Here is a 27995-nt window from a genome sequence, read left to right on the forward strand (position 1 = left end):
CATGATTTCATATGATACTGTAGCTTACACTAAACTTAATCTGGTTTCTAATGTCTAGATAAAATGATGATAGAGTAAACGTGATCAATTCATGTAGTAATAATGTAAAGCTCGATGAATTCTGGTGTATAAACTGATAATACAAGATGTGTTCTTTAACTAACGCAGAAACCAATTTATTTTAATTTAAGAATTTTGTTTATTTTAATATTGCAGTGTTTTTAACGGTAAGAAACATCTCGAGTGTGTCTTTGTTACAGTAAAATAATCACATTGGGTGGGCTAACTTCATCACCATATAACATCATTGATTGTTTTCCCATTACAGCACAAAACAAGTGTTTAACAGGACGAGGATATCAATCATGAATGTCTAGGAGTTGCAAATGATAATTGCTAGACACAAATCGATACAAGAAGTCCAAGAAGAGAAATTGTAGGTCTGAGTAAACAGAAACGAAAACACAAAACAAAACACCAGCACAAACATAAAGGCAGGCATTTTATATTCAAAGTGAGCATCCGTCAATGATGTGCCAACACACACACACACACACACACACACACACACACACACACACACACACACACACACACACACACACACACACACACACACACACACACACACACACACACACACACACACACACACACACACACACACACACACACACACACAAACAACAAAGCTGACCATGCTGATAAAGGAGCGTCTTTTGTTGTTGATAAAGCAGTTTTGTGTTTTGTAGAACCATCTGGAGCACATGTGGCAAACTGCAGCCACAGAGCCCAATCAACATTGCTGCCCTTCTGGGTATTCATCACACGAAAGCAAGAGAGCAAAACTCCAAAATACAAAAGTCCAAACAACTAAGACTAATACTGTACAATGTCTGAATAACATGGTAATTATGAACACTTCACTTAAACACAAACATTTAACCAATAAACATGGGTAAATGACAATAAAAAAAAATTATACTTATGAAAAAAAAAAAAAAAAGTCATTTTCGTTCCAGTAAAAGGTTACTTCTGACGCATGACTATGCAGAGTCACGTAACATGCCTGTGGGTGGTAGCTTATGTAACAGTCTTAAGCATAAAAAATAAATAAAAATAATTAAATAAATCAGGATCCAGAAATGCGATGCTGATAGAAATATATCCCAGGTCTTATTACAGCCAAATAGTTCTTGTTTTTTGGGCTTGGCTGCTGGGGACGAGGAGTCGGTTTTTTGTCTTGTCTAATTTACCTACTGTATATGTCACAATAAAAAAAATAGACTTATTGCATATAATGTAAACAAAATTTGACTACCTTTAAAAAAAAACAAATAAAACTAAAACGTTCCACTTTGTAAAAGTACAAAATGTAGGCAATAACAAATGTTTAGGGGGTAAAGAAGGCAAATACTTATGCAATGCACAGTAGGCTTGGCTCTTAAATGTAATGAGTAAAACTATGCACTAGGCTTATTTCAGACTGAAGATTTAGTGTCAATCCTGTTTTTTTATCCCCAAGCTGGATCATTAAGTTTGTGCCCAAGGCACAATCTGGCACTTAAATAACCATAGAAATGTCTTGTTAACGCGACACTTTTAAAAATCGAGTGGAATCAATGCAAATATACAATTTTAACGGGTAACGGCTGCCATTTTATTTGAGATTAGCATAGTGTGATCATTAACTACCTTGTTAGCATGATCTGGGTCGCAACCTCTACAGCAAGCGTGTACTGTTGAACATTTGAACATACTTTTAAATAACACCTTTAATAATAAGTACATCATTAACGTTAGGAGGCTGAAGATAAATTTATTGTGTCTCTTGGGATTTCTGTAATTAAAACTGACGTCACAGTGAGCAGGAAGCACAGTAGACAGCCGTTTTGACAGAAAAGACTCTGATTCTGGCTTCAGAGATGCAGGTGAGAGCTAAGACAAGCAGCGTATATATATATATATATATATATATATATATATATATATATATATATATATATATATATATATTTTTGAAAACGTTCCCAAAATGATATGTTATGGATAATATGAATTAGCGAGCAGTTCTACCGTGTTTGTTTATGTGCAACAGGTTTGTCTGATTAGATTGTAGTCTAGCAAGTGGATTTAAAATCAATAAACACTTCAGAGTCATTAGACTCAAACAAACTGCATACAGAATGTCAAATACAGTTAAAACTAGCTTTCATTTCAGAGCTACAACATTGAGCTAACAAGCTACTTACATTTGTAGACAAAGTTGGTTGAGAGCTCGTCGTCAGAAAATATGACATCATTTCTCGTAAAAGCAAATAGTGAGTGAGCATTGATGCTCGCTGGTTTTGTGGTGCATTGTAGGACTTTTTTAATAAAACACCCTTTAAAATGCTAAGCAGATTGAGATGACAGCTGACACCCTGAAAGCTAAGCAGATTGAGATGCACACTGAGTCTGCTGTAGAATCAGACACTGCTCTTGGCTCAAGGAGTGGAACGTAATGTGGTCTTCTGTTATACTTGTAATCCAGCTGCTTTGGAGATGGTTTTCTGTTCACCGTGGTTGTAAAAAGTTGCAGCTTGACTCTGAACAGTGAACACTCTGAACTAAATTTGTTGTATCTTTATTCCAGGCACACCAACTCTGGACAGTTATAGATAGATAGATAGATAGATAGATAGATAGATAGATAGATAGATAGATAGATAGATGGATAGATGGATGGATGGATGGATGGATGGATGAGACACACACTCTCTCTCTTCCTCTCCATACCTGGGGTACTGAATAGGCGTGATGAGAGGCAGGTGTAGGTGACGTGTTGCTCGCAGTGCTCGGCGACATCTGTAATTGCGCTGATCTGCTCCATGTTGGCGCTGTAGTTCAGCTGCAGCACAGTGCGTGTGTCTCTGCTCGAACCTGATACGGCTGTCTGAGGCAGCAGGTCGTTCACTATCGTCGTCCACACCTTATCCTCTGGAAATACAGCATAGCCATTACAAGGGTTTGAATTGCATTAATGTTTCAAATACACCCTTAATATGAGCACAAGCGGTCAGTGTGGACGCATTCGAGAAACATGAAAATACCAGAGGTAAATATTAAATTTGCACCTGTCCACTGCTCCAAGTCTGGATTGTTTAGTCTAAGCATCTGTTTGGCTTGACTCGAGGAGTGAAAATGTTTGTTGTTTTGTCTGCGGTGTGCTATTTGGTTTAAACACGTAGCTAATAATAATCCACAGTGGATTTCCCAGTGAGCACTGCAAAGTGGTATTCATTAATCACTTGTCAAAAGCTACAACAAATTAGGCTCTGTTAGTACTTATTAATCACAAATGCATCATTTGACACTAAGACACAAAACAGTGTATTTAGCTTTTGGAGAAATCCTCTTATATCTGTCATCATATCCTGCTCACAGTTATAACAGTAAAAACATTATACTGTATACACTGCATATATTCACACTCTGTTTATTCAGTGGATGTTTTGGGCTTTGGTTCATAAATTACCCGTCATGTTGCAAAAGACTCTGAAGGGTCCTAGAGGTCCGCTGCCATCAGGATCGATCCAGTAGAAGTCTGAAGATTTCCCCAAGTGCTTATAAGCTTCACAGGACTGTTCATACAGAGCTAAAAGTAAGGAGGGATGAAAAGTATTAAAAAATGAATACACAATTTCAGACATTTCATTGGTTTTAAAATGTATTATCTCTTCTAAACAATAAAATCTTTATTCCAGGCAGATCTAAGTGCTCATGAGATGTGTTATATGTTACATAATAGATCCCCCGCTGTAGATGTAAGAGTGCAAAATCACAAAGACGAAATGTGAAACGATTTAACTTTAGTGTAGGTGGTAATGTACAGACATGGAGTTTCATGTAGACAGCAAATCAATCGATTAAAAAAACCTCTAAGGTTTTGCGCTAGTCTGCGCTACAAAGGTCACGCCATCTCAAACGTAAGAAAAGCTAAATGAGTAAATGTATAGTATCTGAGGCATCCTGATCTAACGAGTGCTCCTTGTTCATGTGCTTGTAAATGTAGATTTCAGAACACTGTTTAAAAGAAAAACAGCATTGAGACAAAATGACATTTCTGTAAATAACAAATCAAGAACTGTCTCGCTGATGAACAGAAGTTCTTTATTTATATCCTCAGTTAAATAGGGAATAATCATGTCTGTCAATGCAAGGCTGTGTTTTGAATGCTCAGACCTGATTGGCCAGACGTTTTATGTCTTGAATAATGTTATATTTTTTATTATAGAAAGTATTTTATACTTGTCATTTTTAAGAAAAGTATTTTATTATTTATTTAGTCTTATCAATGCAATAATAGGCTACAGAAAATGGCATCCTAGCAAGTGATGACTCTGGAATCTAGTCAAATTGATCTACTATTTTTTATTTTATTATATAAGGTACATTTTATGATTCATCATTTGAGTGACTCATATGCTTTGATTTGGTTCACCAAAAAAGATTCATTCACTGATTGATTCACTGATTCATTTGGTTCCGTTTTCTTATTGTTACAATATGTGCAAACACACAGAAACTTGATAATGCTATTTAATAAAACTATTTTCATCTCATTTTGTACCACTAGTCCTATTTTCCTATATTTTGTCAAGTGCTAAGTTTGAAAAAACAATAAGAACAAAACTTGGTTGCTCTTTGTAAGTACTGTAATTTAGGTAATAAGCTAGATAAAAATGTTTTGCAAAAGTTTGTTAAATTAGCTAGTTGAGTTTTGCTAATTGACTTGAAAAACTCGCTAGCTAATTAAGTGTTGCAAATTATTTCCTTTAATTAGATAGCTAGGTAAAAGACAGGTTTTCTAGACATTTCAGTTAAATTTGCTAGTTATTTTTTGTAAATTAGCTTGTTCATTTAGCCAGATAATTAATAAGTGTTGTAATTTGTTTGCTAATACCGGTTTGCTAAACTAGCTAGCTAGCTAGATAGACATGCGGTATTGGTCATGATGATCATCCAACTTTTTTCATTAATAAATGTTTTAAGCATAATGTTTAAACTTCCTCTGTTCTTTTTTCTCATCTCCTGATTGTTTATGACAAACAAGTTAAATCTCATTTTGCTTTCGACGTCACTTCTTTTATCAATGATATCATATAGCGACTCAGTGTCACGTTGATTTATGTAAATGAAGGTTACACATGAACAAGACGTTTGTCGTATATAATTCTACTGCTAACACTAATAACATAATTACAATTTTTACAATGTAGGTCAATCAAGAGTTGTTAAATAACAGCATAGACCAGCACTTATACTGATTATATCTCGTCTGCATCAGGAAGTCATTTAAGCCTCTGAAGTATTATGAGCTTTGAGAATTATTTCTCAGAAATCCAACGGTACGGTACAGTCAAAAGTATCGTCAAGGAAATGTAGTGTATTTCAAATGAAAGTGTATGTACATGTGTGACAGGTGGCTCCGATGTATCCAGTGCCGTCACATGAGCAGCTGAAACTGTCCCAGGTCTGAGAACACCTTCCTCCATGCTCACAGAGATTAGGCAAACATCTGAAAAACATGACAAAGGATCGTTAGAAGAACGGTGGGTTAAATTACTCTCTCATCAAACATAACTGCCTCGAGCTAACAGAGGCAAATTAGCTTCCATTGATCAGGGACTGAAGGGTTTTGATAAAAACGGTTAGCTTAGATCCAGAGCTAAATAAAAATGAGAAAGTAAATAAGGATTCAAGCTTAGACTGCAACTGAAGTGGTGTCAAATGGTCTTTCAGGTAGAAGAGTAGCTTTTACTAATCTTTGTGTAGAAAAATCACTAAGGGTTTTTTTTTAATTTAGCTTTATATACTAACACAGTTACTCACCAAGCACCGCAGTTGTTGACAGGTTTAAAGGTAAATGCAACATCTAAGAGAGACATCTATTTAAATAAAATCGCTTAGCTACATGATCATAATCTAAACGTCAGACCCTGAAAATTGACTTTGATGGTAACACGACTAGAAATACACAAATTTCCAGCATAAATACTGTAAATTTCAGAGTTAATTTGCTGACTCTGAATAAAGCCCTATATTTGTTTTCTCTCAAATTTGTAATGCATTTGGAATTTGAATTACTAGGTCATTTTTTAGTCATGTCAATTTATCTCCTCTTTTCATGACTCATAAAAAACACCTTACTATTTCCATTTGCTCCTTGAAAACCTTGAAAAAGAACAGAAAATAGCTGAATAATTATCATACATGCATCAGAGAGTGAAAAGAAAGAGATGTTTCAGCTTTCACATCTCCGCAAACGTAATCCTTCTGAGTGAATTTCTAATTAAAGAACTAAAGTTTAAAAACAATTAAAAGCTTTACTGCTTTTCTCCTCACTTTAATTAGTCATCTTTAAAGATGCTTCAAATTACAAGTCTCAGAAGGAAAATACAGTGACACGTGGAAACAGATTTCCGAGGCCTTTCTTCGAGTTAAGGGAGCAGAGTGAACCCAAATTAAAGACCAATCTTCTTTGAGTTAATGCTTAAGCCTTAGTTTTAAATATAGGAGCTGGCTTAGACTTTTTTTTGTACTGCTACATTTGCTGCATGTGCTATACTGTATATTCAACTGGGATTTCTGTGAAGAACCTTGGGATTTATGTGAGGTACGTTCACTCAACACACAGCGAGTCTAACACCTTGACACCTATAGGCATTATAATAAAGACACATTTGCATGCTGAAAACATTTCTGTAAAGAGAGGGAAAGAGAGAGATAACGAACTGTCTGGGTGTTGATGTGTGGAGGAGGTAACAAAGCTGCCTAGGCATACAGTATATTTTTGCAAATAAACTCCTATTCTCATTACACTAATGGAATTCATGCCTTTTTTTGTTGTTGGTTGGGGTAGGGTAGGGCTCTGAATCACACGTTCAACTGAAAAGTGTATGTCAGATGAGTTGGGAATTTAATGCCTCATTAACAATGGAGGCTCTGGAGATCAGGAGTTTGAATGGTGGTGATGCAACAGCCATCCATGGCTGGGAGTCTAAGAAAGCAAGACAGGCCATGAACTCAAAGAAAGAGGGGTGGTATCTTTAATGTCAATTTTATGGGTATCGGTGAGCTCATGCATACTGTAGATAATGCTTTCCTTTGAAAGTTTTATACGTAGTGTGATGCAACTTGAGCACCATTTCAAAAAACATTTGGAGGGCTGACTTCATGGGTCTCAGAGAAAGTGGTTGGGAATCGGCCAACATCTCTCTCTCTCTCTCTCTCTCTCTCTCTCTCTCTCTCTCTCTCTGTTGATCCACACATGCGTTTCCTGAGATATCATTGATCCTGCCCCCTTCTGCTCTTCAGACCTGCCTGATCCATCCCGATGCCCTACTTCTGCTTAGCACTTGAAAACCACTCGCTGTTGCCCCAAATGGGCAGCCTAAAGATATGCCAGATTACTGCAGACCGAACCACTTACAGTGCAAACCATGAAAATGGCTTAGGTCTGCAATCGATACGTACAGATTCGATAGAGTAGCATAAGACCGCTGTTGCCATAAATAGTTTTGCACTCAAGTCTCCATCAGTAAACAGTTAATCACTTCACAAACTACCACAGCCTTGTTGTGTTTATACACTAGAATAATCCACAAAAATAGCACATATCTGTCAGCTGTGTAGTTTGTTTATAGCCAATCCTTAGTATTTAGGCTTCAAAATTCATAAAAGTTTTATTCATATGTGAATATGAAAAAAAAAAACCTTTAAATCATTAACTATTGTTGGGCACGGCTTATTTTCCGAAGTGATCCACAAACCACTGGATAAATCCTTTGAGGAACCAGGGTGATGAGCACTTCCTTGCCAGCTTAGGGCTGAATAACACATGGTTTGAGCTGAATAACACATGGATAATATGCTTCGGTTGCTCTGAATTCCTCACGGCTGGCACTGATAGTGTACATGCTGGCACTGAGTGTTAAAATCATCCTCGTCATAGAAAAGCAAAGCTGGCAAGAACTCAGCAATTCATAAATGCAGATTCCTTAAACTAGAACACAGGCACCTCACTCAAGTACCCCGTGTCCTGCGCAGTTCAGACATTCCCCTGTTTTTACCACCAGGTTCAACTTACCAGACTACTCCAAGACCAGAGTTACAGGTAGGATCCTGTGATCCAGAGGATTTCAAAGATCTACACCTACTGTAGCTCTCAATAAAGAACCATTTCAGATGCTATGGATGTTGTTGTGTGTTGTGTCCCTGCTATGCTCAGGTACAGGCATATCAAGTCACACCGGAACAAATCTGTTCTTGGCCACTAAGCAGATTTTCATCTCTATTTTCTTTTTGATAGAGAAGGGGGGTGTTTTGAATGCAGGCCCGGAGAGCTGGTCTTGTCGGCTTTGCCTATTTACTCCTGTACTTAGCATAATGGAAAGTGACAGTTATATAAAGCAGCCATTAGGGACAATAAAAGGAGGATAATGTTTGGTTTAAGGTACTGTCAACTAATCATGCTAGGAAGACTACACACACACACACACACACACACACACACACACACACACACACACACACACACACACACACACACACACACACACACTTTCCAACACAATTTAGACACTGTTATGTTAAAATAGTGCTATCTAGGATGACTCACGGTCCCTTATGGTACACAAGGAGTTCAGTGCATGCATTTTATACAAGTAAACAATTTAAAACTGTCTGAAAATTACAAAAATAAGTAAGAAGTTGTAAAAGAGGCGTTGTATTCCTGTGACGGATCTTATCCCAAAACTTGGTAGTATAAAAGAAAAACACAAAACCAATTATGTTGAAGTTTGGAAGTTTTTTTTTTATCCAAGTCACAAAAATGAGTTCACTTCTCAGCTGGCATGAGTGGTGTTATTCTAATCTGCTTGGAAAATGATGAGATTTCCAGCTTCATTCTCATCGTACTCCTTGCTTAGCAGAGGAGTCGAGTTTTACAGGAGGGCTGAACTGACGAGCCAGAAGAGTGCTATTGCTGTCATTTAGTATGCATGTAAAACAGCAAGTAATGAAGTTCTTATCCATGAAGCACAGACTAAAATATACACTATATGGACATAAGTTTGTGGACTATCACACTTTGCTTTGTGCCCAGGAGAATTGTTGTGCTTGAAGAGTTTTGGATTAGTTCCAGTTAAGGGGAATCATAAATGCTACAAAATACAAGGTCATTTTTTATGGTTTTGAGTTTCTTCTACTTTATGGAAACAGTCTGTTGAAGAACCACACATGGCTACGATGATCAGCTGTATACAAACTTTTTATCACTCCTCTGAGGATACTAGCAAAGCCGATCATGGGTACTGGTAAGTTCATTTATGTGGAAGGATGTTGATAGCACTTTCCTTCACGTGTGTTATGTCATCCAGTGATGTAGCATGAGACGCAGTTTGAAAAAATTTTGATAGCTGGATGATGCAATCTAACCAAATGTGAATCTATTATTTGGGTTGAAGATATAATGCTGAAACGTTTTATTCGATTTTCTTGCTCGTTTTGCTGTTTTTTGTTTCGTTTGTTTTGCTTTACACTATTTTTTGAGTTTTGCTCAGTTTGTTTCAGATTTGTTTTGTTTTTGTTTTGTTTCACTTCTCAGGGCATCTGAATTCAGACCATTCATTTGTTCACACACCATTCATTCACTCATCCTTAGTAAAAGCCTAGTCATGGTGGATTAAATTAGGCTACAAACAAATACATGCACATATGAAATTAAAAAACCTAAAAAATCCAAACTTAAAACATGTCTATTAAAGAAAATCCATAACGTAACAACAAAAGACTTTTTTTGATTTATGCCTCTTCAATTCTGTCAGAAAAATAATAGTTATGAGGGGAGAGTATTGTCATAAATATACCTAATTGGAGGTTGGGATCAGAGCAGAGGGTCAGCCATGATACAGCACCCTGGACCAATGAGGCTTAAGGTCCTTGTTTAAGGGCCCAACAGTGGCAGCTTTCAATCAACAACCCAGAGCCTTAACCGCTCGAGCCACCACTTCCCCTATACAGGTAGTGTATTGGCCCAGATACAGGGAAGAGCATTGTGTTAAATGTCTATGGCACTGATTCCTCAGAAAATACAGAAGGGCTTTATTTAGTTCCTATAAAAACTTCTTAAATCATATCATTTACGTCATCAACACACAACCATGTGTTTTTCTTGTTCCAGAGTAACGGTGCTCAGGAGTGGTGATTTACATTGATGATCATCTTTGTTTATCTGTGTGCTAAATTTATGCTGCTGCAATGCCGGTGCATGAGCGAGAAAGGACTTCGGCACATAAACACACGTTAAAGCTCTGTGACAGTGAGTGCATGGCAAATCGATCACTATTAGTATAATGACAGAGAGCTGGTGCTCATATTCCTTAAATTAAATAAAACCATTCTGATGTTGTGCTCCTGAGCAGGAGACGTGACCAGATGGTCAATTATTTCTCATGTTTCCTTAAATGTTGTGCTGCAAGTTTTTTTTTTACACAACCATTACTATAAGAAATAATATAATGTCTGACTTGCTAGTAAATACATATTCTATATGTTATTGTGTAGCATGTAGCTAGGACTTGTATGATGGCCACTGTGGGCTAGATTTCAATTGGATAAAATAATCTATTTGTATTTGATATTTTGGCTACATGATAGTTTGAAGCTATGGTGGAGAAAAAAGTCTTCTGTTTAAAAATCTCAACACGCATATCACAGAGTTTACTTCATCTCTGCAATTAGTTTACAGATTTTCCGCAAACTTTCTGTAACCGAACCAGCAAATACATATCAAGGTGTCTGGATGAAGGTTGATTTGATGTTCAGACCTGTCTATGATGGTACACATGTCCAAACTGACATTCTCAAAAGCTCCCAGCATGCCCCGCTCCAACGCCACCAAGTCAGCCAGGTGATCGTCAACTTGGATGAGCTGCATGCAGCCCTGAAACGAGCGCTGGGACGGAGACGCATGGGTCTGCAGGAAATAACCTGACGCAGAGAGAGAGAGAAAAAACAGGAAACAGACACATTTCAGTCTTATAGCAGGTTATTTTAAATGGATTTTTTTGACAGTTAAATCCACAGTTAAATAATTATATTTACCATTCATTGGTATTCTGTGTTGCATAGTATTGCAAATGTTCTTAGTTTTGTGAGAAATCCCATTTATGAGTGGATTCAAAAATATTTGTCAATTTATTAATCAAAAAAAAAACAAAAAAAAAACAAGCAAACAAACAAAAATAAACCCTTGAAATATCATAATATAAAGTCAAACATTGCTAAAAAAAAAAAAAAAATGACTCTAATACGAGTTCAGAGCAATTTCTTGAACGTGAACCCCAAAATCATGTCAGTTTTCATTTTTAGGTCTAGGATTAAAGTTTTGAATAAAGTAAATATTTCATCAAGTGCCTTCTGCCCACGTGGAGACACCAGTACGCTGTGATGAAAATATAAGTAAAAGGAAGCGGGGAAATAAACCTCTAAACCCAACAAGCTGCTCAAGCTTGAATGAGACATGAACACAAATCTTCCACAAGCCTTCTGAGACTGTCAAACATCCTCCTGATACTTGCAGGCAAACTATTATGTCTGGAGTAACGACTGTTTGTTTTTCACCTGATGTATGAAATAACAGTTGGTAGGAAAATCAGCAAGGTTCGGAAAGTTATCTGGACCATCTGTTGTCTGTCGCTGACACTTTTCTGATTGTCTGTCTGAGCAGAGGGAAAGTAAAGAGACAGCACAGCGAGTAAAAGAAGCTCCCGATTGCGTGAGCTTGACAGGAAACGAAAAAGAATTAAAGCCTGCATCTGGTGAGGAACACAAGAAGCAGAGGAGTATAGCGTCTGTCAGGATGAATGTCTGTATGAACAAAGTGCCAGGGGAATTCGGGAAGTAAATAATGACAGGCCGTATTTAGATAACTGGTTTAGTCCAGGCTAGTCTAGTAATTATTATAGCATTAAGAAGGAGGGTGAAAACCAATTTATAACAATCGCACTGCCCAGTGTCACCCAGATGAGGTTCCTTTTGAGTTCCTCTAAAGATTACTTCTATCATCATCTCAGGGAGTATTTCCTTGACAGTGTAGCCTCTGTCTTGCTGATTGGAATTAAATATACATTTAATATCGAGTCGTTTACTTTCTGAATTTTGTGTCATGGGTGTTTAAATAGCTCATTGAATCAATGGGTCAGAAAAATTAGATTCAGGGTTTCCTCTTCGATCTAAACCTTTATCCTAATCAGATCATATCAAACATCCATGTATCTCAAAAATCTGTAGTGTTTCCTTCTGCTCTATGAGCTCCGTAATCTCCTTCCAGCCTTCAGCTTCAGAAGTCGATCAAGCTAAAACCTTCAATTAAAGGTCCTTGGTGATACATGAGGTGATCTAAAGGCACATTACCGGTTCATTGATAACTGAAAGGAGGAGCCTGGTTGATTTTTCACCACCAATCGAGCAATCGTAATATGAGATGAAGATAGGCTCTCGATTTATTTTGAACGTTTGCGAAGTCATATAGAGTGAAGATGGAAAGTAGGCTATTTAAAAAATTCATAATAAGTAAGTAAGTAAACAAACAAATAAATATCCAAAAGGTAGAATAAAAAAAATATATAAAATAGTAATAATAATAATAATAATAATAATAATAATAATAATAAAAGAAGAAGAAGAAGAAGAAGAAGAAGAAGAAGAAGAAGAAGAAGAAGAAGAAGAAATGAAAACTGTTAAGTTTTAGCAAGCAAGTTTTTTTTGTTGTTGTTATGTTTGGTTTTCTGCTGTTGTTGCCCCAGCTATCTGGACTTGCCAAACAATACCAAGGCTGCCTCTCGGAAAGGACAGAGCAGGATGTTCTTTCTGCACAGTCTCAGCTCCTAATGTGTGGTCTAGGCTGTTTTGGAGCTTTTCCCAGTCTGTAGCATGCCAGCATTATATTATTTGCTGTTTTGTGCTGGGGATGTGGAGGTGCCATTGGGACTGGTGCTGCCAACAAACTGGCTAAGCTGGTGAGGAAGGCCAGCAGTGTGGTGAGATGGAACTGGACAGTGTTGAGGCAGAGACTGAAATGAGGATGAGTAGGAAACTAAAAGCTATCATAAACAGTTTTTATCGTCGTCTCTGTGCTGTGCTGAGTTGGGTTAGGAGAAGGTTAAGCCACAGATTCATCCAACCACTTGCCTCAAGACGTCTGGGGGCTCTTTCGTGATATCAGATTTTCTATCAGATTCTACAGTACGTGGTGTCTCCTACTCCACTGACTGAGTCACACTCACACACATACTGTACACTCATCAAACACACATACACTCATAACATAACATATATATATTGTGTGTGTGTGTGTGTGTGTGTGTGTGTGTGTGTGTGTGTGTGTGTGTGTGTGTGTGTGTGTGTGTGTGCGGACATAAACACTAATTTATTTTAGGTTATTCTTTGGATTTACTCCTTTTACTTGTGCCAATGTGTCACATCGAATTTCATCTACAGGAGATTAATAAAATACGTCGGCTCTTATTTTATCTCATCTCACCTGAAGGTTTAATGTATTGTGCTATCCGACATGATGCTGTGCTCATCATGGCTGTAAAAATTGATTATTTGAATTAGCTGTCAGTTCGAACCATCCTGTCCATTCTGGATTTGTACACTGCGCTGTTGCCATGTGATTAGCTGCTCAGATAATTGCGCAGGTAATCAGACATAGCATACTGTATATGTGCTGAGTCTCCCATTTCTATTGTCTTTGTGCTGGATCACATTTTTTCAGCATCTTTTAAGGCTTTAGATATATGCTGTTTACTGGAATGGACATTCCTCAGCCTCAGGGTTTCATTCATTCATTCATTTTCTACCGCTTATCCGAACTTCTCGGGTCACGGGGAGCCTGTGCCTATCTCAGGCGTCATCGGGCATCGAGGCAGGATACACCCTGGAAGGAGTGACAACCCATCACAGGGCACACACACACTCTCATTCACTCACACACTCACACACTACGGACAATTTTCCAGAGATGCCAATCAACCTACCATGCATGTCTTTGGACCGGGGGAGGAAACTGGAGTACCCGGAGGAAACCCCCGAGGCACGGGGAGAACATGCAAACTCCACACACACAAGGTGGAGGCGGGAATCGAACCCCCAACCCTGGAGGTGTGAGGCGAACGTGCCAACCACTAAGCCACCGTGCCCCCCAGCCTCAGGTTTGATGTCCTTAATTCTAAATAATGTCTCAGATGTTAAATCTTATCCTCTTTCTGCCCAAAACCCACACATCAGAAGCCTCCATATTTATATGCAGGCTGGATGTAGAGTGCAGTTATGTACAATATCCCAAAGTACAAGATTTCTTAAGTAGAATACATGATATATTCCCACAGAGACTGCTGTTTTATTTATTAGGGGAAAAGCAACCATGATACATTTATTTACAAGCAGCGACTATAAATGATTTTATTTTCTTTGAATGAAACAAATCTCAGTTTACCTTCCGTGTCAGGGAAAAGCTCTTTCCAGTCTTAGGAAAGGAAAAATCGGTTGTAAACAAATTAGAGAGTCAGATATACCGGGCCGCCGGTAAAATAACAGTGACAGATGGAGGAACATTGATTGATAATTATGGCTGGTTGATCCGGCTGGAATGTACGTGCTGATGGAGAATCGTCTGCCTTTTCTCCTGTCTGGCATCTGTTAATAAGCTGTCCGGACTGAGGGTTAGAGGAACTGTACAGTAGCTCTCATTTAAGGTTTTCTGAAAATGATTAAAGCTGATGAAGCTCAGTTACTCTGTAGGAGATGATACAGAAGGTGGAAGACACAGAGGGCTACAAGGAGGTACTGTATGGGAGGAGATGCAAAAGAAAATGAAGCTTAATGTGGCTGCACAATTGACTAAAATATTACCAAATTGCAGTTTAAATGAGGAAGAGTTTAAGGCCGGTCATCCGTGGAGAGGAATCCAAGGTTGTTAAATTGACCATTTGCTCTGGGTTCCTCCCCTGTCAATCACAGTGACTCGAGATAATCGAGGACCTCTGTGAGCTCATGTATGTAAAAGGAGGCGGATAGCCCGCTTTACACTGCCTACACATGATGCAAAAGATTGGAGAAATGCAATTAGCTGGGTTCAATTGCTTTTGTCTCAAAAGAAGCATGTGATAGTCTACACTCTCAACGGTCAGTAGATGCTGATTAAAGACCTGACTGGGTAGGAATTAGTGACAAAATTAGGAAGAAAAAAAAAAGTGTAGTGAAAAATAAGTCATCAAAATTAGTGTCATCAAAAAGTTTGGAATTTAAGCTTAATAATGAGATTAAATAATAATAATTCCTTACTAAAAAATAGAAAGGTTGTGAAAGGAAGTAATGTGACATTTATTAAACTGGTTATAATAAAAATTTAGTTTATGTAATTTCTTCTTGGGTCAGCTGTTATAACAATGCCCCAAAAATCTTCTAATTTTTTTCATTAGATGTGAGAAAATACGTGTTTTTATAACCAGGGTTACCTCACTATGAAAATCCTCCAGTAGACAGTCTCTACATAGTGTCCCCTTAAGAGATTTTTATTTTATTTTATTTTTTAATGAAAAAAGTAGTTCAAATCTAGTGTAAATAAGACACCCACGATAACGCTGACTGTAAAGAAAACAGACCACATACAGAATTTAAACCTGCTATTGGGTAGCAGAGAAAATCACAGAAAACCAGCCATGGGTAATTTCTCTTTATTACACTGAATAGAGTATGTAATCAAGCACAATTTTCATTTCTTTTTTCTTTTCTTTCTCTGACTTTGCATGTTTCTTGCACAAATGCATATGTATGAGGATAATTAGCATGTTTCAAAATGCACTGGTTCTTGCACTGGTTTTCTACATTAGCGCAAGGCACAATGCTGACTAATTGTGCCTGGAAGTGCTTAGTACACCTCGTCTTGATGATTTCAGCAGCAGAGCGTAAACTTAATTTTTCTCTAAAGTGACTCTTTACTTTCTTACTTTCTTACTTCCAATCTTCAGGTTAGTCTGAAACAGAGCATACTTTAAAGTTTACTTTAACTTGCACGCTGTCACGTCGAGCAGGAAGCAGGGTGCTTTACAGAACCCGAGACTTCCTGTGTGTTTTATTGCCCTGGAACTGTGCAGTGATTCATGTGAACAAGTGTTATTTTCCACAAGGATGAACTTCACAGACCAAACCCAAATGCAGGACGTTCTCCATACTTTTTATTCACGTACACGTAACAGAACAAAACCATAAATGTTACATAACATAATCCTGGCCAAATAACACGCAGAAACAAAGCGTGACATCCGACAATGATGAACAAAGTCTAATACAACAGGGCAGGAATAAACAGAGGAACACTTTAAGAATAATAAGCAAAATCTTGAATAAGCAATAGTCCCAAAAGTTCCTAACAAAGAGGCAGAGGAACATTGTAGGACATAGAAGATAGACAGAGGTGCCTTACAGGACAGTTGTGTTCTCTTTGCACGTTTGTGAGAACGTTAAATGAATGCAAATGCTCCAGGGTTCGATAGAATCAAGTGAGTCTTAAACCAAACCACTGCTACAGGGGGCGCCAAAACAAAAAGCCAGATTTGGTTTATGTTCGGAATTGGACAAGGTGAAAACCTCCCAAGACGAGGAGGACAAGCAAGTAACTCCCACCATTATTGCTCTAGTTGTGTAGTTGTTCTCACCTCCAAAGTGGTACGTTCCTCCGGTTGTGATCTGAACGGGTGCGTTGGTTCTCACAGCCGAAGCCTCGTCTCTGTCGATGGTCAGCATGGCAAAGTTTTCTTTAGCCAGGAAACGAACGTCGTGCCATTCTCCATCACTCAGCCCTGACCCTGGTATTAGAAGAACAGGAAAATAGATATAATTGCATTCTACTGATCAGACGATTATCTGATGTCGTCATAAATAGTACCACATAAATGATACCACATAAATAATACCACATAAATAATACCACATAAATAATACCACATAAATGATACCACATAAATAATACCACATAAATAGTACCACATAAATAATACCACATAAATAATACCACATAAATGATACCACATAAATAATACCACATAAATAGTACCACATAAATAGTACCACATAAATAATACCACATAAATGATACCACATAAATAGTACCACATAAATAGTACCACATAAATGATACCACATAAATAATACCACATAAATGATACCACATAAATAATACCACATAAATAATACCACATAAATGATACCACATAAATAATACCACATAAATAATGATTTCAGATTTCTAACACAGTTTACATTCATTTTTTTTAAAGAGTCTTATTTATTCCACCGAGACATTCGTGTCAGTGAAAGAAATTTAGATTAAAACCAAACATCCTCATAAAATAATCTGGAAATCACATATTTCGATTAAATACTGAGAGACAAGGCTGTGAGATTAAATCGTTAATCTCTATGACATTGAATATCTTTTACAATGAGACCTGGCCATGAAGGCAGCAAAAGACACAGCAAGAATTAACATAAATAAATAAATAAAAAAAACTACCAGTAAGGGGAAAAATAATGAAAATTATATAAAAATAAATAAATAAATAAAAACAGAAATATACAACTAAATATTTCAAAAACAAGTTAGAAGTGTCTTAAATTCAACCAGCAATTTTTTATGTAATGAGCCATTCAAATAAAAACCTTCTTTTTCCTCAGCTCGGACCTAATACATGGAACAAGACGTTAAATTGTGTCTGTGTCTGTTGTGTCCATCTATCCATCTCTCTCGCGCGGCGCGGCGCGCGCGCGCCGCGCGCGCGCGCGCGCGCGCGCGCGCGCGCTCAGAGCGAGGGCACGCGGGCAACGCGCGCGCCCAGACGCGCGCGGGGCCCAGCAGGCGCGCGCGCGCGCGCCGCGCGCGCGCGCGCGCGCGCGCGCGCGCGCGCGCGCGCGCGCGCGGTCGGCCAGATCCAGGGACGAGGCCACCCGCGGGCGGGCCGCAGACCCCAGCGGAGCCAGCCAGCCAGCCAGCGCGCGCGGCGCGCGCGCGCGCGCGCGCGCGCGCGCGCGCGCGCGCGCACACACACACACACCAGAGCGATGGGCACGCGGGCAAACGCGCGCTCCCAGGCGCACGCGCGCGCGCGCGTGCGCGCGCTCTCACCTCTCTCTTTCCCAACATTCATTCATTCATTCATTCTCTCTCTCTCTCTCTCTCTCTCTCTCTCTCTCTCTCTCTCTCTCTCTCTCCACATCCATTTCATTTCATTCTTTCTTCCTTTTTCTCTTCCATATCCATCTCACTTTCTCTCTCCCTCCCTCCAGGACACTTGACTCTAGTCAGCACTTGCAGTGCAGAGTTTTATCTGATATTGGTGGTGATATGCAGGATTTTTCAGCTCTGTGTGCGTTAATCTGGAAGACATTCAACTGGACACATTCAGCCTGTCCTCTCTCGGGAGTAAAGGACAGGTGAAATGAACTGACTGCCAGTAAGAGGACATATTGCAGGATGCTAGGCTGCCAGCCCATTTGACAGGAAAGGGATGATAATGCACAGTGTGAGAGCGAGGAGCATGAAGATTATGAGATTAAAATGTAATCTGCGGGTGACATTGAGGTTGCAGGTGAACGTGCCATGAACTAGTTTTAATAATCATACACATATAAGTGAAGAACAGAAAAAGGGGAGCAATATTGCTTTAGAGCTGAAATCAATTGTAGAGGATCATGTGTCAAGGTCATCACCATAACCATATTAAACATCATGTCGTAATGCATTACAAAGGCAACATATATAAAAATACATTACACTTCATAGATATTATTACGATTATCATCACTAATCTGATTGGTCGAGCAGTGTTCAGAGAGTGTTTATATTTGCTTTAACCACACAAGAAAGTTTTGTTGTTTGCATCGCTCTGCTTTTCCATAGCTTTTCTATTTTCTAATTTAAAAATGTCAACTACAGTAAAAAAAAAAACTGATGAAGATGAAGCAGGGATGCCAAATAAATGTAAGTTCGCTAACCAGCTAGTCAACATGCTGTAACGTGGGTGTGGCTTCTTCATCATTTAAAAAATATACAAAAGCTTTGCTTAAATATACCAAGAATTGTCAAATCCGATTGGTCAGATATGTAACTGTATCCTTAGCAACAGCTAATGCACAGTGGACAATCAAGATCATCTAAGCTTAAGACTAATTTAAAAACCAACAAACAATTAAAAAGAACTAATGAAATATATATATATATGTATGTATATATATATATATATATATATATATATATATATATATATATATATATATATATATATACATACACATATATATATATATATTTTTTTTTCATTAGTTCTTTTTATATATATATATATATATATATATATATATATATATATATATATATATATATATATATATATATATGTTGCTCTGTATGGAGACATTTATGATGTATGAATGAAGACTTGACTCAGTAACAACATTTTAATGTAAAAGCTTGATCCTTGATGTTTTCTGCCAGAAGGAAAGTCTTCAGGATGAAGGAGTTTGTGCTGTAAATTTTTTTATTATTTTTTTAATTAACCCATTAGCTTATATAGAGCAGGAAAATAAGTAATGCTGATGATGGAAGGATTGTTTATATCAAGTCTACTGTATAATCTTGCCTGTGTCTCTAACAAAGAACAAGCATGCTTGCCATTAGCCAGCTCTTTCATTCAAATCACACCATCAAGGGCTACTTGTGCCTTCGTGTAATGACTGCACAATGTTTGCTTAGGCTCCGGACTTCAGGTTTCTCCTCTAAAGCCATATTGAAAAATCAATTCTCGAGAAAGTAATTCCGCTTCAGGCAAGTTCATTATACCAGCAATTGTATTTCACATGCTCTTTTTTAAATCGCTGTTGATGATGTGTCAGTGAAGAGGGCTTTAATAAATGATCCCTGATACATACATAATCAAGAGGATCAAATGGACTGACTTGAAATGATGGTCTAGTGCAAAAGAGTTTAAAAAGAAATCAGCCTCAGCATCTATTTTATATCCATCCATACATCCATAATTCTAATCATACATTTATACGTCCATCTATCTCTTCCGTTTGTTTATCCTTCTATGTCGTTATTCTTTATATAGATATATATATATATCTATATATCTATAGATATATATATATATATATATATATATATATATATTTGCTGCTGTAACAGAGAAATTTCCTCATTGTGGGACGAATAAAGGAATATCTTATCTTATCTTATCTTATCATTCATTCATTCATTTATACATATACTATACGAATCCCTCTCACCAATCCATCCATCCATTTATCCATCCATCGACTTATCCATCTATTCATAGATATTTATTCAACTCAAGAAACGCTTATTGTCATTTCAGCCATATAAAATGAAATGAAACAGCATTTTCCCAAGTAGAAGGTGATACATCAAACAACACAGAGTTAAGGACTTGAAGTCTTCAACCTAGTGCAAACAGTGTGAGACAAAACACTACAGGACAAATACACACTGGTATGCACACCGGTTGGCGAGATTTTGTTTATATTATACTGTACAATGTGAAAAAATTGATGATTGTAAACACAGAGGGTTCTAGTTAACATATATACTCTTGTGTAATAGCAGCAGGTTTTACATCCATCTACTGTATCTCATCCGTCCATCCATCCATCCATCCATCCATCCATCCATCCATCCATCTCATCCATCCATACGTCCATCCTACTATTCATAGATATACTGTACAGTATACATGCAATCCCTCTCATCCATTCATCTTTCCCTCCATCCATCCATCCATCTATACATCGTCCATACTACCATCCTACTTCTCATAGATAAATACATTTAATCCCTCTCATCCCTCCATCCATCCATCCATCCATCCATCCATCCATCCATCCATCCATCAATCCAAAGTTTCTGTACCACTGAGCCTACACAGGATCACAGGAAACCCAGAGTCTCTCCCAGGGGACACCTGGAAGAACACCCTGGACATGAGTCCAACCCATTGCAGGATACACACACACACACACCCATAGTGTGGACACTTTAGAGATGCCAATCAGCATACAACGCATGTTTTTGGACCTGGGGAGAAAACCTCTAAAACACGCAGAGAACACACAAATTCCACACACACAAGGTTGAGACAGAGAACCGAACAACCAACCACGGAGTTGCAAATCCACCAAGCCCCCTTGCCCCCTTATTTAATATCATTCTGTTCAAATGTATTCAATTGCTTCTGCTAGAGTTGCTGTTCTATTCGCATTAAGATGTACGTACACATGTAAAAAAAAGACTTTAATGTTTTTTTTTTTGTTTTTTTTTTAAATGTTTGCCCTAGATTGCACATTTATACCAGCTGGCTCATATTCCACTTCATTACAGCCCATCTGAGACTCTGTGATAACTTCCCACTTCACCAATTAATTAAGAAGAGGTGAACCGTGTTAACACCGAGTGGGCAACTTGAACTCTGACATATTAACCAGGGCTAATCACTTATCCTCCTGCATAATTACAGCCACTTTCTCAAGACGACCTTTAACTCTTCAGGTCCTTAAACACGCAGCGGGAAAGACATTATGTAAAGGACATTTTAAAAGGACATTTTCCCACAAGAAAAGGCTCAAAAAGCTTTTGAAAATGAGTAATCAATGGAAGTGAGAGCACCTCAGGCCATTTTTCATCGAGTTACAACCGGAATTTGACTTTTAGAGAAGAACAGGAGGTTTCAAATTCAGTAACGGTATCGAAAACAATTAGTCTTTCCTGTTGTGATGTTTCTCGTGAACCAACAGACACTAAACTGTGATTAATGAGCAGCGCTACCAGTGATTATATGTTTAACCCTCGTATGTTTTTGGGTTTTTAATTCAACACAATCCAAAAGTTTTATGTTAAAATACTCTACAGATGTTTACTTCATCCCAATTACAAGCAACATAAACAGCATATATGGTTAATATTTGCCCTTTACCTTTATTACATCACCTTTTTTTTAATTCAATTGCTACTCGTTTTTTGTTGTTTTTTAATAAAATGTAATATATAAAAAAAAAAGAAAATCAAATTTAATCAAGCTATGAGTGGGAAAAAAATCAACAGATTTACAAGGAAGCAAAGTTTTTCTATTTTCTTTTTTAACTACTGATGTTTATGAATATGGGTCCCACAGACCCGAACAACGTACAAGGGTTAGGAAACCAGGGAAAACACATTTTCAGCTGTTTTTTTGAATAAAGAATTTCTTGGCATGACAAATAAATCACTCTTTCTTCTCATTCTCATTCTTTTACATAATGAATAGCAGACTATTTACTGATACACAAGCTACCCTGGAATAATGATTCATACAGTATAACTCTATTGCGAGAATAGAATTTAATATGGAGACTGAAACCTAAGTTGCATTTTTATTATATAAAGATCACATTAAATATTTATTTAGCTTCTGTCTTGTTGTCATGGTTATGCTAAAATTGGAACTTGGACTATATTACCCATCAGCCTCTCGCACATCACATGACCTTGTGTCTTCCACTAATTGGTACCCCTAACTTATGTTTAGTTTCGGTCTGCGTTATATGGTCATGCTTCTGCTGATGTTGTTTGTTGTCTGTATGTTTTGCTCTTTTCCTTTATTTACTCATTGTATATACAGTATTTTCCTTTACACTATATAAAAATAAAGTTCCCCAGAATCTGCTGCCTCTACAAGTCCCTGACAGTCGTCTTTGGTACATTTCGTGCTTCGTTCTTTAATTTGAGCTTTTTAGATGTACGATTTGCCTTCAAAACATATCATGAGTTAGAAATCTCAGAGATGTCTTTGGACTGTGTCCATGAACAAGTCTACACTCGGCTCTCCACCAGTGAACGGTTCTTCATAGCTTTAACAAGATAATCTTCATGTTAAAACTAGAATTAATATTAAATTAAATTAAATTATCACACTCTCTTGTGTCTCCCATACAAGGTTGAGTCTGGTTCCTCTGGTTCCTTAGGAAAGGTTTCTTCCTAATAAATATCATCTCAGAAATGTTGTTTATTTTTGGAAAAATTTTATATTTATACTTTATATCCTGAACTTATATACATATTTCTGTAAAGCTATTTTTATTTGAAGCTATTGGATTCAACGGGAAATATACTCAAACCTAATCCGGAAAAATATCCACATTATTCAAGCCGGTACTGAATGTTTTATGTGGATTTATTAGTATGTCAGTTTAACCTAAGGAAATTTCTTTCTTTATACAATAATACTTCATCAGACACCACAGAGACGGATACAATCACATTCAAATTCATATAATAAATCCTAATAGCAGTGTGAACAGGCTCTTTATCTTTTGACCTTGTATGGGTTTTTTTTTTTTTTGCTGAATCTGTATTTTAAGGCGGAATCTGCAGACTTCAGGGATGAGAGATGATTTTCTGGGTGTTTATGAGGCATAGAGAATGAATAAATGGCAGACTGTACAGGTTATAGCATTACAGGACAAAAGCACAGAAGGTTATTTAACATTAAAGAGTTGGAGAATGTTACTCAGGGTTTTGATAAGAACACTGGATTGTGAGGATACACAAGTACGAGCTGGTGTTTACAGCCATTCAGTTTGCCTGTGTTCAAGTTTATGTCTTAAATTGTTTATATGTTTTTTGAAAAATCATCAGCTGATAAAAAAAATGTCAGATTTTTTGTACTGCTGATATACGAGTCTAACAACTGTGTATGCAGTTATCAAGATTTGTATGCGATTATCAAGTTAACATTGAGCCTTTAAAGACCATTTCAGACATTTCTGAAGACCAATCGAACCTAACATTTAAACTCGGTTTTATTAAAAAAATGTACATTTGTGGGGGGTTAGCACGTTCGCCTCACACCTCCAGGGTTGGGGGTTCGATTCCCACCTCCACCTTGTGTGTGTGGAGTTTGCATGTTCTCCCCGTGCCTCGGGGGTTTCCTCCGGGTACTCCGGTTTCCTCCCCCGGTCCAAAGACATGCATGGTAGGTTGATTGGCATCTCTGGAAAATTGTCCGTAGTGTGTGAGTGTGTGAGTGAATCAGAGTGTGTGTGTGTGTCCTGCGATGGGTTGGCACTAGGTCCAGGGTGTATCCTGCCTCGATGCCCGATGACGCCTGAGATAGGCACAGGCTCCCCGTGACCCAAGAAGTTCGGATAAGCGGTAGAAAATGAATGAATGAATGAATGAATGTCTCTAACTCCATAGTACATGGTGGTATAAACTCCATTTCTGCTCCCTGAGTGCTCATTCATAAGTATCTAAAATTTGAAGTTAAGGTTATCTACAGAGAGAAAAATGCACATCTCACACTGAAAGCCAACAGAGTCCTGACTCATTTTATATCCTACTTGCACCAAGGAAATTATTAATTTCTTTATACTGATGACTTTTTGATCTGTTTTTTGAGTCTGTTCATGCTATTATCCAACCAAATCATGCAGATACGAGTCAAGAGCCTCAGTTAAGGTCCACACCATGCATCAGAATAAAGAAAAAACATGTGATCTAATGAATGTTAGTGACAAATAAAGCTACAGGAAGGCTACGGAAACCCAAATAATAATCGGTCCTTGTAATCATGGTGAGCAACAAAGCATCTCGTATCACAGTCTTGAGGTAGATGGGCTATAAGAGCGGAAGCCAACATCTTGTCTACCAACAATTCATTTGATTTTGTCCACCATACAGTATGTGACGGTGTGTCATGAGAACCAATGCATCATGGTTGTGTTTCTGTTGACTTTGCTGAAGGTGACTAAAATCAAGCATTGCTTCAGTTTTGGAAGGCCACGTCATCAAGCGTGCCTCGGCTGTTAATCAGCTGTCCACGACGCGCACCAATCCGGTTACGACATCCATATTACCCGACCATTTAAATTCCCATTCATTGAGCCGCTTTCAAGCGCTTCGCTGCTGCTGCGATTTAAACTCCCTCCTCCAACCCCGACTCCACCATGCCGGAACACGTGTTCGTTGCACCAGTTTACGTCAGGTCTGTTATAAGGGGGGTCTGTTCTATTTTCTAGTCGCTGCTCTCCTCGCTCTGTCCATGCATCTGCCCGGACGGGCGCGTGGATTCTTGCCCAGAACAGAACCATACCGCCAACACTAACTGTATGCTATCATCTAATATATTCTCATTTGACAAAGTGGTCCTGACAGAACTGATTTGATATGATCGAGGTAGAAGAAAAATGGGGAATCAGAGGAAATTCCCAAAGACACATGAAAAACAAAAGTGTAAATGTTACATACTCAGGATGTCAATAAATGAGTCTATAATGAAATGAAAAGTTACATCGAAATATAGAAAAGTTTTTTTTTTTTTAACTGTCACTTTATCTGCATCAGTTTGGTGGAATAAAGTATTACATTTGACCTTCTGAAGAAACTGTATTAAAAGAAAAATAATAATAATAATAATAATAAATAATACAGTAGAGGTTATGACTCTCGGCTAGACTTGGCTAAACTCTGATTATGAAGCTGTATGCTTTCAGGAAAATTGCTTGGGATATGAGGTCTCTCAGATCACTTCAGGCAACCGAATATTTAGCGCCAAAGCACCAAACTGAGTCAAATTCATAAAAGCCGGAGGCCTTTATTTATTCAGAGAAGGGTGAAAGCGTTTTTGGATAAAGCACTGGGAAAAGCAATAGGCAGATCTCATTATCTTTCTCCACCAATCTTCACATGCCTCGAAGGCATCGGTCCCTGACTTGCAACAGAAAGCACACCAATGTGAAGAAAAACAAAACGCATCATGCGTAACAAAGATGAGGGTTTTCTTTTTTTCATGCCGTTGCATTTATACTGCGGAACAAAGCCATCAGGGATCAGTGTGATTAGTCAACCTGTCCCACTTCACTGTTATTGCTCTGCAGAGACAGATTTCAGTGGAAAATGTCAGTCGCCGTGTCAGTTTAGTTTTGTAATTGAATATCCAGCAAAGCCATCCGTTCTTACTTCTTATTAGTTTTGCTCAAGGGGAAAAAAGAAACATGCAAAGGTAATGTACTGTAATGCAAAGGCATTAAATGATACAGTATTCTAAGCATCAACACATTATTAAAGTATGAAGGGAATTTATGTTCAATTCAACATCCTGAAATATATTTAGAAAAACCACTGAACGAATACACACACAACGCTTACAGACATACACACACAACGCTTACAGACATACACACACAACGCTTACAGACATACACACACAACGCTTACAGACATACACACACAACGCTTACAGACATACACACAGTGACACTTACAGACATACACACAGTGACACTTACAGACATACACACAGTGACACTTACAGACATACACACACAACACTTACAGACATACACACAGCGACACTTACAGACATACACACACAACTCTTACAGACATACACACACAACGCTTACAGACATACACACACAACGCTTACAGACATACACACAGTGACACTTACAGACGTACACACACAACGCTTACAGACATACACACACAACACTTACAGACATACACACACAACGCTTACAGACATACACACACAACACTTACAGACATACACACAGCGACACTTACAGACATACACACACAACGCTTACAGACATACACACACAACGCTTACAGACATACACACACAACGCTTACAGACATACACACACAACACTTACAGACATACACACACAACGCTTACAGACATACACACACAATGCTTACAGACATACACACAGTGACACTTACAGACGTACACACAGTGACACTTACAGACGTACACACACAACACTTACAGACATACACACACAACGCTTACAGACATACACACAGCGACACTTACAGACATACACACACAACGCTTACAGACATACACACACAACGCTTACAGACATACACACAGCGACACTTACAGACATACACACAACAACACTTACAGACATACACACAGCAACATTTACAGACATACACACAACAACACTTACAGACATACACACAGCAACATTTACAGACATACACACAGCAACATTTACAGACATACACACAGCAACATTTACAGACATACACACAACAACATTTACAGACATACACACAGCGACACTTACAGACATACACACAGCGACACTTACAGACATACACACACCAACATCAACACTTTTAGACATATGCACAGCATCACATACACACACCAACACTTACAGCATTGTATTTAATCCCAGAAACTTCACGTCTAAGAGCATACAGCGGCCTACACACAGGTCCGCTCCAGACAACAATCCCAGTGTGTTTTACTCATTCACAATCACGGTTTTAGCACTCTTTTGCCATTTAGTCATCACTTTGCCATTTTCAACAATGTGTGTGTTGGTTTTTATGGAGTTTTTTAGGAAGCACTAAACAAAAATCAGCTGTGCCTTAATGAACATGCATAGTAATTTACAGGAAATTAGTGTTAGCGCTTCATCTGACCGGCAAAAACATTTACACACAACTCAAGGAGGATGAAATCTTGCAGAGTTTTGAATATTAATAAAAATGTCTTACAATTATACATCCAAGCTAAAATAAATAAATAAATGCCTGCAAAGTAAAGAGCAAACCCCTGCTGTGACTTGCCAAGAATAAATCTAATTTTAATTTTCGACTGACAGAAAAGGCTTGTTGTGTTCTTGGATTTCACATCGTTTTAATTGATGTGTGGGCAAGATCTCAGTTGAGCTCTAACTACTGTAATTTTAGTATATAATGCTAAAAGATTAGCACGATCGTTTAAATACTAAGTGGTAAAAATGAATTTCCCATGTGACAGAATTAATTAGAGTAAACTTACCAGATTCAAATACTTCTATACATTTCT

At 37.9% G+C, this 27995-nt stretch overlaps 1 protein-coding gene across 2 annotated transcripts in view; it reads right to left on the reverse strand.

Moving 5' to 3' along the window:
* Positions 1–27995, reverse strand: part of LOC113660693 (contactin-associated protein-like 2) — a 138816-nt gene that overhangs the window by 44712 nt on the left and 66109 nt on the right. For both annotated transcript variants that reach the window (XM_047808900.1, XM_047808901.1), the window contains exons 9-13: positions 16767–16916; positions 10872–11034; positions 5454–5560; positions 3518–3637; positions 2779–2979 (exon numbers count right to left, since the gene is read on the reverse strand). In XM_047808900.1, the coding sequence (XP_047664856.1) occupies positions 2779–2979; positions 3518–3637; positions 5454–5560; positions 10872–11034; positions 16767–16916 (741 nt within the window). The remainder of the gene's footprint in view (positions 1–2778; positions 2980–3517; positions 3638–5453; positions 5561–10871; positions 11035–16766; positions 16917–27995) is intronic.

Source organism: Tachysurus fulvidraco, chromosome 25 (genome assembly GCF_022655615.1).
Source record: "Tachysurus fulvidraco isolate hzauxx_2018 chromosome 25, HZAU_PFXX_2.0, whole genome shotgun sequence".
Classification (NCBI taxonomy): domain Eukaryota; kingdom Metazoa; phylum Chordata; class Actinopteri; order Siluriformes; family Bagridae; genus Tachysurus; species Tachysurus fulvidraco.